A 14541-nucleotide genomic window follows, 5' to 3' on the forward strand; every position below is an offset into this window, starting at 1 on the left:
AACCTCAAACTGCTAAAATCATGCAAAACCACAAGACTCAATAAAACAGAAAAAAAAAAGTTTAACTACACAAAAAGCAGAAAAACCTTCATCATGTCCTCTCAGGACCTTTCCATTTTATGCTGATAGCAGCAGAAAGAAAATCAAAAATATATTTACAAGGGACAGAAAAGCACATCTAATTATACAGCCAGGTCATCCAGTGCCCCTTCCTGGGAAAACAACGTAATTCCAGGTGAAATGAAGCAAAAGGAGAATCAAATGATTGCGAAAGGAGAGCCAAGTTTTGCAAAGGAGATATAGATGATCTATTAATTGGTGCAGACAGATGGGTGCTGTAATAAGCAATCCTGAGTGTCAGGAGAGCTTCTTACCACAGATCCAGTTTGTACACTCTTTGTTAAGCCTCTACATATGAGATTTTGTGGTTATTTTTATATGTATATAAAAACAAAACACTTTTGATGACACCGGGGATAAAAAAAAGGAGGGGATGTCTCCTCATCCACCCCAGGGCACTGCAAATAAAATGCAGGGAAAAGGGGTAGGAAACAGTAGTTTGTTGGTGTGGTTGTGGATTTATACATTATTTATCATCAGAAGAAGCTCATCCAACTCCTGGTGTAAAGGAGAAATTAAGGCATGTAAAGACAGCTGTGAAAAAGAGTGAAAATAATGAAAAGAAAGGGTTGACTCCCACAAGCAAATTTCAAAATAAATTTTAAAGTTCTTAACGGGGAGGAACAATGAGTAAAAACTCATGAGACTTTACAAAGAAAGGATGAAGGAGGATTAATTCACAGTTATCTGTCCCAGGGAAACGGGAAGATAAAACAACAACCCGGACTCCTCCTGTACAAGTGAGAGGACAAGAGGAAAATGTCACCTCAGTCACTCCCCACCCAGTCCTGACCACGGAGAAAGGGAAGGAAAGGAGCTCATTCATTGCACACAAGCACTGCCAGCGCTTCCCCAGCCCATTCCCACCCACATGAAGGCACAAAAGCAGAATACATTATTCTCCCAACTCCATTTTAATTAGTCAGTAGGAAAGAAACTCCGGTGCTCGTGCTCCCCTGGTCCACTTGTGTTGGATCTTAAGGGACAACCACACCATAACCCCCCCACTATTTCAGTTTAGGAGACCGTGGAGGAAAGAGGGAGCGTGGAAAAGCACAAACCCTCTTGGGTGAGATTTCATGAAATCATGGAATTGTTTGGGTTGGAAGAGACCTTAAAGCTCATCTAGTTCCAGCTCCAGGGATGCTGCTCACTAGATGCAGAGGGATGGGTCTGGCAGCTCGCTCCTTGAGTTCATTATTCCTCGGGAAGGAACTGGAGAGGGAGCTGGCCATCCTCCCCGAGGTGGGAAGCAGGATGCTGAGCGAGCATCTCCTTTTCCCCTTGGATCCTCGCCGCGTTTTAAAGGCGAAGGGAACAAGTGCACACGCGGGACCAGCATCCTCTCGGATTCCCGCTGCACGGCGAAGGAGAAGGAAGGAGATGCTCGCACAGAACACCTGGGTGGAAAAGGAAAGAGGAGCGCGTGGATAGAGCTGCGAAGGGAGAAGGATGAGGGACGAGCATCCCTTCCTCGGGATCCCGCACTACGGCGCGGGGGGAGCCCGGGACGAGCACCCCCGGCCCCGCAGGGAGGGACGGGCGGTGAATCCATCCCCTCCGCGGCGCTCAGCACCAGCATCCCCCGGTCTTTCTCCCGGGACGAGCATCCCCCCGGTCCTTCTCCCGGGACGAGCATCCCCCCGTCCCTGCGCTCCGCTCCGCCGCTCCCCCGCCCGCCCAGCGCTGCATGGCCGCCCCGCCAGCGCCTCGGCGGGCGGCTGCCCGTCCCCGCGGCCCGGAGGGCGGCACCCCCGCCGGGGGATGCCCCCGTCTCCCGTCGCCCCGTGCCCGGTACCTGCCCGCGGGGGTCCCGCAGCCCCCGCGCTCCCGCCTTGTCCCCTCGGGTGGCGGCGGCGGCGGCGGCAGCGCGCGCCTCCCCGCCCGCCCTGCCCGCCGCCAGGCCACGCCCCCTCCGCGCGCATCGAGCCCCGCCCCCTTCCCCGCCGCGCAGCCAATCGGAGAGCGCCCGGCAGGTTGCTAGGTAGATCGGAACCCCCGGCCGGGCTAACCCCGCCGGGGGGGAGCTGATTGGCTGGCGACCACCCCGGGGTTGTCATGGCGACGGGATGCGGAGGGGAGGGGGGAGGAGGAGGAGGCGGCGGCGACGTCCAAGGGAGGAAGGAGGAAGGAGGAAGGTGAGAGGACACCGTGGGACACGGAGGGACGCGGGAGCCTTGGGAGAGTGTGGGGAGCGAGTGTCACTGCAGTGGGGGACACGGGGGGACAGGGGGGACACGGGAGCCCCGGGAGAGCGCGAGGAGGGGTGTCATGGCAGTGGGACACGGGGAGACATGAGGGGACACGAGGGGACTTGAGGGGACATGGGAGCCCTGGGAGAGCGTGGGGAGGGGCGTCACTGCAGTGGGACACGGCCGAGCCCTGAGGGGACACGGTGGGGACAGTGGCACTGGCTTGGACCAGCCCTGGTGTGGCAGCAGGAGCAGGGAAGGGATTGTCTCCCTGTGCTGGCACTGCTGGGGCACCTCCAGGGCTGGGGGCAGCTCTGGGTCCCTCAGACAAGAGAGACATGGAGGGGCTGGAGCGTGTCCAGGGAAGGGAACGGAGCTGGGGAAGGGGCTGGAGCAGCAGGAGAAGCTGAGGGAGCTGGGGGGGCTCATCCCTGAGAAAAGAGGGATCAGGAGGGACCTTTTCCCTCTCCACAACTCCCTGACAGGAGGGGGGAGCTGGGGGCAGTCAGGCTCTGCTCCCAGGGAACAAGGGACAGGAGGAGAGGGAACGGCCTCCAGCTGTGCCAGGGAGGATACTGGGTGGATACTGGTTGGATATTGGGGTGGTCAGGTTGGATACTGGGGTGTTTGAGCACTGACACAGCTGCCCAGGGCAGTGGTGGAATCCCCATCCCTGGAAGTGTTCAAAAACCACGTGGATGTGGCCCTTGGGGACCTGGGTTAGTGGTGGGTAAATGTTGGACTGGGTGATCTCAGAGGTCTTTTACCAACCTGGACGATTCTGGGATGCTGTGAGGGGGATCTCCCACAGCGCAGGGAGCAATAAAGGGAATAAAGGCATCATGCAAAGAGTATAAACTCAGGAAATGAGTGGGAAAAGCACTTTGTATCCATGGACAAGTCTCAGCCTTGCTGGACTATTGATTTCACCCCCAGGTCCTTCTCCTCAGCTCTCCATCCATTCTCTGCCCTCTGTTCCTGTGCTTGTTGCTGCTGCTCAAAGCATTTCTCCCATCATCCCACTGCTTGTTTTTGAAATAATTGCAATCAAAATTGCTTTCCTGTCTTAGCCTGAGGTTGATTCCGTTAAACTCCGTTTATTCCCAGCTGAACTCCTCGGATTTTCCCGTGGACTGATGTGATTGGGGGAAATCCATCCTTAAAATTCTGAGTGCGCCGGGCTCTGTGCACCACAAAGGCTCTTTGCTGTAGGGATGTGGTCAAAAAACATTAATAAAAGTGGGTCTGCTCCTGCAGGAGTTGTTTTGAATATGGTTTGCCCAAACCATAAGCAGAGATTAGCCCAGGTAAAGGAAATTATTCCCATGCCCTTAGTTAGTGGGATACGATCATTATGGGTTGTTAAGCTTTCTTCAGTGCAATCACTTGGGTTTTTAAACCAAAAACTTGACCCAGCTTGTGCTGAAATCAGTGAAAGTATTTCCAGTGGTTTCCAATTTAAATTGTTTCGCTGTTAGAACCCACCATTCATGTTTCCTGCCCTGTGGAATTATTCATCTTCTTCAAACATCACCAAAATCTCTTGGATCCCCACTCAGTGTATCCTTCCATCCAAGCTGGGAACCATTCCCAGGGACTCTGGCTGCAGTAACTGAGGCAGTTTTCCTCTTTTAAACCCCATATAAACTCCTAAAAGTTGGACTTTCCTCAGTCTTCCCCCCAAATCTCTTCTGCACTGGTATTTACTATTCCTGCCACCTGCTCCCACATTCCCTTTTTATTTTTTCTGGAAGGGTAAGAGGTGATTATTTTTTCTGGGCATTGTGTGTCAATAGTTCTTCCTCCCTAGGTAGTGAACCAACACATTCCTTACATGTATTTAAAGCTTGATTCCCTGTTAACCTCATCCCATCCCTCTTGCTGGTGGAATGTTTTCGGATCAGCTGAGCTGGATGAATTTCATCCCAGGGGATGTGAAGAACAAGCTGGAGCAACCTCTGGAATGTTGTTTTGGGCAACCAGTCCAAAGATAAAGACTGTTGCAGAAGAGAAGTGGGGCCCTGGCTGAAGTGATAGGATGAAGGGGAATGACTTTAAACCAAAAGAGAGGAGATTTAGGTGGGATATTGGGAAGGAGTTCTTGGCTTTGAGGGTGCTGAGGGGCTGGGATGGAATCCCAGAGAAGCTGTGGCTGCCTCTGGATCCCTGGAAGTGTCCATGGCTGGGTTGGATGGGTCTTGGAGCAACCTGGGATCGTGGAAGGGCACAAAGCTAAAATCACAGGATCATGGAATCATGGAATCTCCTGAGCTGGAAGGGGGTCCCAGGGATCATCCAGTCCAAATTCTGGCCCTGTATAGGATACCCCAAAATTCCACTGTGTCCCTTAGAGCCTTGTCCAAACATTCCTTGAGCTCTGGCAGGTTTTGGAAGTGACCATTCCCTGGGAAGCCTGTTCAGTGCCCGACCACCCTCTGGGGGAAGAACCTTTTCCTGAGATCCAACCTAAACCTCCCCTGGAACAACTCCCTCATGTCCTATAGCTGGAAAGAGAAGAGATCAGTGCCTGCCCCTCACAGGGAAGTCGTAGCCAGGCTTTTTCCACACCCTGAGCCACATTTTTGGCACAGCAGGTGCACGAGAGGGTCCCGAGGCCCCGGGAGCTGCTCCCGTGCCAGCCCTCAGAGGTGCCCCGGGAATGTGGCCGCTCCAGCACCAAGAAACCACATCTGTGAGGGAAAACTGGGACGTGAACCCGGGGCTGGGAGTGTTCTGCAGTGCCAGCTGGTGGGGTTGTGACTAATGGAGAGAGTTGTCCCTGAAAAACAGGACACGGTTGCCCAAACCTGTTTTTTTGGCAGAGGAGCTGTTTTTGGAATGGGCAGGGGCCTTGCAGGAAAACAAAACAAAAACAGCCCAGTGAGTGATGCCATCCCAAAGTGTGTCCCAAAAAAACACCTACTCAGTTGCACAAGAAGCCTCTGGCATTGTCCAACAGCAGAATTTGGGGCTGTGGAACCTCAGTGAGTCCTTTAGGTCTCAGCGTCTTTTTGTGGGAAGTTAAAATTTCCATGTGCAGACAAATATGTTCTTTGAGGACCTTTAGCCTCCAAAAAAACCCAAAACCCCCCCCAAAAAAAGCAGGAAGAACTCAGCCCTTTGTAATGACCTTATTTCCAAGGACCATGTTACATCCCCAGGTGCAGAGAGGAAAAAGTAACAGGTTCTTCATTGGTTTTCCTTTATGTTTCTTTGATTCCATAAGAAAAATTAACCATAAAAGTGATGTTCCCAGGCAGATCCTGCAGTGGGTTTTGAAGATTATTAATCCATTTATATATTGAGGAATTTTGTCTGGGTAAGGAATGGGGCCCTGAGCTTCCATGATGTGTCTCCTGAGCCTCAGAGCTGTATTAGCAAGAAATGTCCTTTTTCTGGGTGAGTTTTGAGGAGTTTGGGTTCGGGGCAGGCTGGAAAGACAATATGGGAGTTACTTCATGGATTTGCCTTTTCTCGTGTTCCAAAATTCCTGTTATCCATCATTATTACCACGAAGCTTTAAAGCAATCTGAGGTATTTACAGGAAAACTGCCTAATCACTGTGTGCAGGAAACAGAGATATTTTTAACGTGGTAAAGGAATTATCTGGTTTTCAGGCTGCTGCAGTTTCAGTCTCCAGTCTGGGAGTTGGATACTTGAGGTGAGGAATGGCATTATCCTGCTGAATCCAGCTGAAGGATAGAAGATAAAGAAAAAAAACACAACTTTTCCTACATTTGGGCAAGAACTAAAGAAGAAATTACTTTGGAGACAGTTGGACTCGGTGATCTTAAGGGTCTTTTCCAGCCTTAGCAGTTTTATGAAGTTCAGTTAATTGGGAAGGGAACGTTTTGTTAAATGACTGATTTGCTTCACGTAGAAATTTCAGTTTAAAAGAGCAGCACAATCCCAACCATCAAAACCTGCTCTGCCTGAACACAGGACCCTGCAAGATTTCAGTCAGTTCTGAACCATTTGGGGTTTCATTTTTTTTTCATTTAAGGGTTCCAGAAACAAATTACCCCTTTGAGACTTGGCACGATGTGCCCATCAAAACCAGCAGACACACCAGCTACCTCCAGTTTTCAGTCCCAATAACTGGAAAAGGGAATTTGCTGTACTTTCCAGCTTGCTGCAAGGACCCTGTTGTGATCACTCACACAGCACAAACAGAATTGTGGGATTGTTAAGGTTGCAAGAGACCTCTGAGATCATCAAGTCCCACCATCAACCAGCACCACCGTGTTCACCTCGAACCCACGTCCTCAAAGTGCCACATCCACGTGGTTTTTTGAACAATTCCAGGGATGGGGACTCCACCACTGCCCTGGGAAGCCTGTTCAAAGACATATTCAACATTTGTGACAGGGAAAACCTGCTTAATTATAAAGTATTTATTAGTGCACACAGGGAAATCCCAGGATCCCAGAATGATTTGGGTTGGGAAGGGACCTTAAAGATCATCCAGTTCCACCCCCTGTCATGGGCAGGGACACCTTCCACTATCCCAGATTGCTCCAACCCCCATCCACCCCATCCTTGGACACTTCCAGGGATTTTACTTCCTCTGATGGTTACTGTGGGTACATAAAATAAAAGGCTTTACCCGATTTTCCAGTAATTTTCCTCGTGCCGTTGCTGTGCTGTGAAACCATCGGATTCCTTCTTAAAATTATTTGCTTTCTGTGTAAAGGAACAGCACAGGGATAATGCTGGCCTTTGTTTTGTGTGAATGTTGTAGCCACTAGTGCTGACAAGAGGCTCCCCCACCCCCTGCATCCATGGCATTTGCTCCTCCCAGGAACACGGGTGGCTCCAAGCTGCAGATCAAGATGAGCACGTGGACCCCTCTGAACCATCAGCTCATGAACGACAAGGCAAGTTTTGTGCCTGAAATTCAGAGAGTCACGGGATTTTTGGGGCTGGGAGGGACTCCTGGATGATCATCCAGTCCAACCCCTCAGGGCAGAGTCAGATTTACCAGTTATTTGCTCAGGATCATGTCCTGGGTGTTGGAATATTCTCATGTCCTGGATGTTTGAGTATTCTCATGTCCTGGGTATTGGAATATTCTCATGTCCTGGGTATTGGAATATTCTCATGTCCTGGGTATTGGAATATTCTCATGTCCTGGCTGTTTGAATATTCTCATGTCCTGCTGTTTGAATATTCTCATGTCCTGGGTATTGGAATATTCTCATGTCCTGGGTGTTGGAATATTCTCATGTCCTGAGGTTTTGAATATCCTCATGTCCTGGGTATTGGAATATCCTCATGTCCTGGGTGTTGGAATATTCTCATGTCCTGGGTGTTGGAATATTCTCATGTCCTGGGTACTGGAATATTCTCATGTTCTGGGTATTGGAATATTCTCATGTCCTGGGTGTTGGAATATTCTCATGTCCTGCTGTTTGAATATTCTCCAGTCCATGCCAAATTCTCAGGCTCACTTCACAAATTCTCAAGCCCTAGAAAAATTTAATTTATTTTTTTGCCTGTGTAGGTTGTGATTAATGGAATAAGACCCTCAAGGTTTTGTTCCTTTTAAACAAAAAAAATGTGTATTTATTTCTTACTGAAAGTCCCCCCAAATCATTCTTTTTTTTTTTTTTTTTTTTTTTTTTTTTTGCACCAGAAGATTTTTGGTTCCACCCCATCCCTGCCTTCCCAGCCTTCAGGAATGAGGCTGGATTGATATTTTGGAAGTGATGCACCAACTTATACATAACAGGATGCATTTCCCAGCCTCCCACTCTGATCCTAAATCTGGGACCTGCTGACACCTCTGCTTTGGGCTCCTGCATCACCCTGTTCCTCCCTCGGAATTCAGATTTCTGGTGATGATTCACAGCATTTGATCCAGGGAGGGCCATCACCTCGTGGAGTTTGGCTCCCTGCATTTCTTGGGCCCTCTTGTTTCACACAGTTCTCCCACTCCTGAGCTCAGGAACTGCAATTTATCTAAAATACATTTTCCACGAAGGGATCCAGGCTTCCTTTGGGGTTAAGGACACTCATTCCTTGCAAAACTAAAGTTTCATCACTTCCCTGCTGATCTTCTCACGATTAATCCCCTCCACCATCAAAAGGTGAAGCCCTGTCTCCTGTCTGAATCCCTCCAGCATTAAGATTAATTTGATTCTTCCCTTTCTTGCTTATTAAACTCTTCTGCATCCAGCATTTTTCCCTTGTGGAAGGGCTTTTATCCTGCTTCAAGCCAACACTTGAATCTTCTCTGATAAACTAAACAGATTGAGCTCTTTGAAGTCCTTTCAATCTGGCACATTCTCCAGCCTTTGAATCATTTTAATGCCTGTTTCCTGCTTAAAAGGTATTTTTACAGCCACGGATCACTGTGCAATAAATTATGACCTAACTGGAAATAAGTAGGTGGGTAAAACCACATTTTCCCACCTTTTTTTACCCCTCTCATCCTTAGGGAGCCAGAGGCTGCAGCAAAACTTTCAGGAGTTCATATTGGAGGCCTTTTCCAACCTTAAGGATTGTCTGAAATTCATAATAAAAAGTGTTTTCTTGTTTCTGATCCAGTTTTCAAAGCGCTGACCTGCCTGAAACTCCTTTTTTTTTGAACATCCCCGCAGCGAAGGCAGGAGAAAAATAGTTGCAACAAAAATAGTGCTGACGCCTGGAATGGGGAGATATTCCAGATTCCAAGTGATGTACAGGGAGCAGGGGAGGGAGAAGGTGCCATTTCTGTACAATCACACGTCTGCTCATCTCTGCACCCTCAGGAGAGGAGAGGATTTAGGGATGGGAAGCGTGTGACAAACAGGGAGAGAAGAGATGGGCGAGAAACGTGGGTAGAACAGGCAGTGGGGGGGCAGGAATGGTGGGAATTCAGAGCTGCTCCAAGGCAGAAGCATCAAAACTCCATCCAAACCCTTTCTAGGAGCAGACCCAGGGGCGGTTAATGCCGTAAATTTGCTACTGTCTGATTTTGGGTAATCCTGAGGGTACTCCATTAGTAGCTCCTGGAGACTTCCCTGGATTTTTGGCCATGCTCAAGAGCACACTCATCATGGAATTGTAGAATCATGGAATGGTTTGGGTGGGAGGGGACCTTTAAGACCATCCAGTTCCAGGGCAGGAACACCTTCCACTATCCCAGGTTGCTCCAAGCCCCATCCAACCTGGCCAATGGCAGGGGTTGGAGTGAGATGAGCTTTAAGGTCCCTTCCCACCCGAACCATTCCATGACTCTGTGACTGTTCCAAAGCCTGGATCAGCATCAGGGACAGACCAAAGCCAAGGAGGCAGAGCTAGGAAATCTTGGATTATGCAGCCAGAAAAACAGAGGTGAAGTCTTAGCTATGCCGAGGTTGTGCTGCAGCAGAGGATGAAGCAAAGGTGGGATTGGAGCATCCTGAAGATTTCAGCGTCAGTCTGGAGAGCGCAGGGCTGTGCTGCCTTCAGGGAAGGGCTGGAATTTGGGAGATGATTTGCCTTCCACTGGGGCAGATGCCTCCAGTGGCATTTGCAGCAAAGGCTGCAGGGCTTAGCCTAAGCCAGCCTTGAGCTTGAGCTTATTTAAAACCACCCGAAGGCAGGGATGTGAGAAGGGAGATCTCGGGAGCAACCTGGGCCTCCAGCTGCATCCAAGGACAGCAGGAATAGGAACAGCTCCAAGGCCTCGGAGGAGAGGACACAAAACATGAGCTTGATGAAGGCAGTGGGTGATTACCCCAATTTGGGGCCATTCTGCTGCTAATTAATGCTTCCAAGTGCCTGGAGAGGCAGAACTTTCTGCGGGGCTGAGCTCAGAAGTGTCTCCAGGAGCGCTGAAAGCAAATGTGTGTCTTTCTTTGATCAAAGACCATTAGCATTGCTCTTGGCTACATAAACATCTCCCTGCTCCACTCGAATTCTCCGACCCAAAACTCAGATCTTTGACTATTCATCACTTGCTGGGGGCAAATCCTCTCCCAAGTTCAGCTTGTTGGCTTTGGGGTTGGTTTTTTTGGGTTTTTTTTCCGCTCGATGCTTTTTTTCCCTTCTGACTTTACTGAGGCCTCCCCCCTGCAAATAAAGCGAATCACAACTGTACAAATAAAAGGAATGTCATTTCCCAGCCCTCTCAGGAGACGCTCCTGCTGAGAGAGACAGAGCCAAAGCTGTCAACTGCGGCAGCACTGACAATGTCCTTCTCTGCAGGAACCCCCTTCGCGGGCTGTCACAGCAAGGACATCTCTGGGCTTTGTAATGATCAGCCACGTTTCCCTAGTCGTGGCTTAATAGCTGTTTTATGTGCATTTATAAGCTGGGCTTTCCCCCTCCCTCTTTGATCTTGCCTGCTGGAAAAATCCTTTGCAGCCTTTCCCCACTTCCCAGGTCACACTCCTGAGCGCGGGGGCGGTTTCGCGGGAGCGGGGAGGCCACGTGTTGGCGCTTTTTTGGGGTCCAGCTCCCCACGGATAAAGGTCAACATCATAAATCCTCGGCTGGGTTTTGATCCCGATCGTCCCCTCACTGTAAAGGGAACAAAGACCGGGCTTGTTATCCCGCTCCTGACCGTTTCCCTGCCTGAGGATTGAATCCGTCGCCGGGGCCGCGTGAGAGTAGCTCGGGTTGTGCCCGTGTGAGGAGATTCCAGGCATCCAATGCCTCTCCAGGTCAGGATTAATGAAATTCCTAAAATAAAGAGGTGGGAAGGCAAGATTCTGGTCTGACCAAAGCACATGAGGCACCACACACTGTATTCCCAAAGAGTTCCTATGGAGCCAGGATGGGAGAGCGGGGGATGTTCACCTGGAGAAGAAAAGGATCCAGGGAGAGCTTAGAGCCCTTCCAGAGCCTAAAGGGGCTCCAGGAGAGCTGGAGAGGGACCTGGGACAAGGGCTGGAGGGAGAGGACACAGGGAATGGCTTCCCACTGCCAGAGGGCAGGGAGAGATGGGAAATTGGGAAGGAATTGTTGGTTGTGAGGGTGGGGAAACCCTGGCACAGGTTGCCCAGAGAAGCTGTGGCTGCCCCATCCCTGGGGGTTTGGGTTGGAAGTGACCTTAAAAATCATCTCATTCCACCCCCTGCCATGGGCAGGGACACCTTCCACTGTCCCAGGTTGCTCCAAGCCTGGCCTTGGACACTTCCAGGGATGGGACATTGAGTCCAGGGGGGTTTCATGAGCACACTGATAACTTCCTGACACGGATCATCAAGGGACAATCAACAAGGGAAGAGGCTCTGCTGGACCTCCTGCTTCCAAGGAAGGAAGAGCTGGTTGGGGATGTGAAGGTCGGGGACGTGGAGATGACAGAGTTCAGGATACCGAGAGGGACAAAAAGCAGGATCACAGCCCTGGAATTCAGGGGAGCAGACTGAGGCCTCCTCAGGGATCCGTGTGGAAGAATCACACGGGAGAGAAGAGAGGTCCAGGAAAACCAATTGATTCCCAGGCTTTAGGAATTCTTTCAATGCTCAAAGAATAGATGAGCTGATGAAGTAAAAATGGAAAAGGAAGGGGACTGAAAACTGGGACGCATCAGGAAGGGTGAAGGTGGCAGGTCAAGGGATATGGATTCTTCCCCTCTCCGCAGTGCTGGCGAGGACACACCTGGAATGTTCTGTCCATTCCTGGGCTCCCCAGCACGAGAAATAACATGGACTTACTGGACCAAAGCCAGCGTAGGGCCACGGAAATGATGAAGGAATTGGGGAATCTGATGTTCAGGGAGGTTGTGGGGTCTCCATCCAAGAAGATACTCAAAGCTCATGTGGGTTTTGAAGCCTTTAGTTGATCCCATCCAGGAGTTCAGACTGAAAGATGTCCTCAGGTTTCTTCCAAACTCACCCATTCAGTTCTTCTCTTTCTGTTTTGTAGTTTGGGTTTTTTTAAGCTGTATTTTCCTCAGGACATATGGAATCCCCTTTAAATATTCCATTTTTTTTGTGTGTGTTTGTGTTTTCCAGGTATTTGAAGAAAGAAGAGCCCTCCTTGGAAAATGGGTAAACTTTTCCCTTTAAATATATATTTAAATACGGATAAATTTTGGGACTGACCAAGGGATTATCTGACGGGGATGTAAAACTTACATCCTGTTTTGAAAAAGGGATTAATTTTCTTGATGGGAAAGTGAGCCATGGCCTGACAGAGGGTCTTTGAAATCTGTAATAAATGACATTTTATCTACCAAATGCACACATAGAATCATGGGATGGTTTGGGTTGAAACTGGGGCTTATTCTTTATGATTAATAAGCCACTAATGACATTTTTTTTTTGCATGTGGGCTGGTCTTTATGGGAAAATATTTTGATTTTAAGGATTTTTTGGTCATTATGGGAAATATTTCCATAACTTGTTGGCGTGAGTGCATTTTGATGATAAGGAATTTCAGGGACACCAAGAAAACTAAAAAATTGAATTATTATTGTTCATAAAACACCTTTGCGTGTGATATCAGCAGCTGAGAGATCTAAACCCCTTGGAAATCCCTTGGAAATTTCTGGCAAAGGGGCAAAGATGTTTGTGTTAGAACTGAAAGAGCCAAAATGTGGGAAAGAACATTTCCAGAGATCTGAGAAACCCCAAACGTGCAGCAGCTCTGCAGAAACTGCTGGGAATTCTGCTGGGTCACCAAGTGGACACGAGCTGCCAGTGTCTTACAATGGCAATAAGGGGGGAAATATCCCCAAGTCATTCCCAGTTCTGCTCCCTGCATTTTGGGAAAGCTGAGGACCAGCTGGAGACACTCTGAGAACAAGTCAAGATGTGAGAACAGACTCGGGTCCAGAAAATATGGAGACAATCCTTGTACTGAAGGGAAAATGGAGGAAAGATGTAATAACATCTAAGGATGCACAAAAGAGGTTCGAAAAGGGGAAGGGAATGATCTGATCCTTGTTTCCCACTGGATGGGACAAGAAATCAAGGGATTGAGTTGCAAGAGCGGAGACACGATTTAGACACGAGCAAAATCCAGTTCTACAGAAAATTCCATGCTGGAATAGGTTGCCCAGGGGTGGAGTCTCCATCCCTGGAGTCCTTTGAGAACAGGTTGGACGAACACAGTCAGGAATGGTTTAAGAAGAGCAAATCTGAACCAGCTCAGTGTTCCTCAACCTTTCCCACTGAAGGACCATCCAACCTTCTGGAAAAGCAGGCGCCGGGTCTCCAACAAATCCCTCCATCGGGGAGAAGATGGTTGGGAAAGGAGGGGGAAATTGCTTCTCCATCCACTTGGCGAAAGAGCCTCGTTGAGTGGAGAATCCATTCCCACTTTTGGGGATGCCTGTGGATCATAACCCCTGACCTCAGGTCCGTGTGCTGGGCTGGAGGTGAGGGTTGTGTCCCTTCCCAGTTCCAGGCAGGGAAACACTCGTGTCCCCCAGCAGAGAGGGGCCTCTCTGGGATAAGCTGCAGGCCCGGGGCTGGCCCTGCGTGTCAGGCTTCCCGATTTGTGTGTGTGCACTCAGGGATTAATTGTAAACCGATCCCAGGAGCGGGGCCCGAGCAGTGCCAGCGCTGATGTCACACCATCCCTGGGGAGACATTGTTTGCCAGCGCTTTGGGAAAGGCCCAGACGAGGGGAAAAGCCGTCCCTGGCTGTGGGGAGAGAAGGTGAAGCCAAGGGAATCCGGTTGGACTGGTTGGGTTGCCGGGATCGCAGGCGAGGGGAGGATCTGTGGGGAAAGGCAGCCAAATGTGGGATGGGGACATGCCTGTTAACTGCTGGAAAAGACACAAATTCCGCCAGCTTAACTCCTTGGCTGCTGCTGGGTGCGATGGAGAAGGGGCCGAGTGCTCCTGGCACTGATTTAAACGCAGCTTCCCTGGCACAGGGCGCTGGAAGGAGTCACTCCGTTGGAAAACCCGTGGCGGGATGGAAAGGGTTAAACGGGAGCAAATCCGTCTCCCGGCAAGTGAAGCCCGATTTGTTTTGACTGGTTCACTCGAGCTCTTGATGTGGAAGAGAACGAGCCAGTGACTCCCTTGTCTCTGGAGCTCGGAGGAGGAGAGAAACTTAACTTGGCAAATTGGGGATCGGGGATTGTTTTAATGAGAGGAGGACGTGGACGTGGCCCTGAACGGGCAGTGTCTGCAGCATTCCTGGGGCAGGGAAAGCCTTTTCTATCCAGCTGAGGGGGAGAAGGGGACAGGCAAACCCTCCTCTGTCCCCCTCGATTTTATTTGTGACAGAACCACAGAATATTCCCAGCTAGGAAGGGATCCACAAATTCTCTTCCCAAGCCCCACATCCCAAGGTCCTGCCT

The 14541-nt window shown here is 49.9% G+C and overlaps 2 protein-coding genes across 4 annotated transcripts in view; one reads left to right on the forward strand and one right to left on the reverse strand.

Moving 5' to 3' along the window:
* FZD3 (frizzled class receptor 3) overlaps window positions 1–2021 on the reverse strand; it is a 50735-nt gene extending 48714 nt beyond the window's left edge. For 2 of the 3 annotated variants that reach the window (XM_064651174.1, XM_064651172.1), the window contains exon 1: window positions 1919–2021. The gene's annotated coding sequence lies outside the window, so the exon portion shown is untranslated. The remainder of the gene's footprint in view (window positions 1–1918) is intronic. The other variant, XM_064651173.1, reaches the window with a different exon arrangement.
* Window positions 2022–2163: 142 nt separating this feature from the next.
* FBXO16 (F-box protein 16) overlaps window positions 2164–14541 on the forward strand; it is a 32029-nt gene continuing 19651 nt past the window's right edge. Inside the window, 5 exon segments of the mRNA XM_064651248.1 lie at window positions 2164–2249; window positions 5928–5973; window positions 7054–7070; window positions 7072–7189; window positions 12239–12274. Of these exon segments, the coding sequence (XP_064507318.1) occupies window positions 2179–2249; window positions 5928–5973; window positions 7054–7070; window positions 7072–7189; window positions 12239–12274 (288 nt within the window). The 5' untranslated portion in view covers window positions 2164–2178.

This window comes from Pseudopipra pipra, chromosome 3 (genome assembly GCF_036250125.1).
Source record: "Pseudopipra pipra isolate bDixPip1 chromosome 3, bDixPip1.hap1, whole genome shotgun sequence".
Classification (NCBI taxonomy): domain Eukaryota; kingdom Metazoa; phylum Chordata; class Aves; order Passeriformes; family Pipridae; genus Pseudopipra; species Pseudopipra pipra.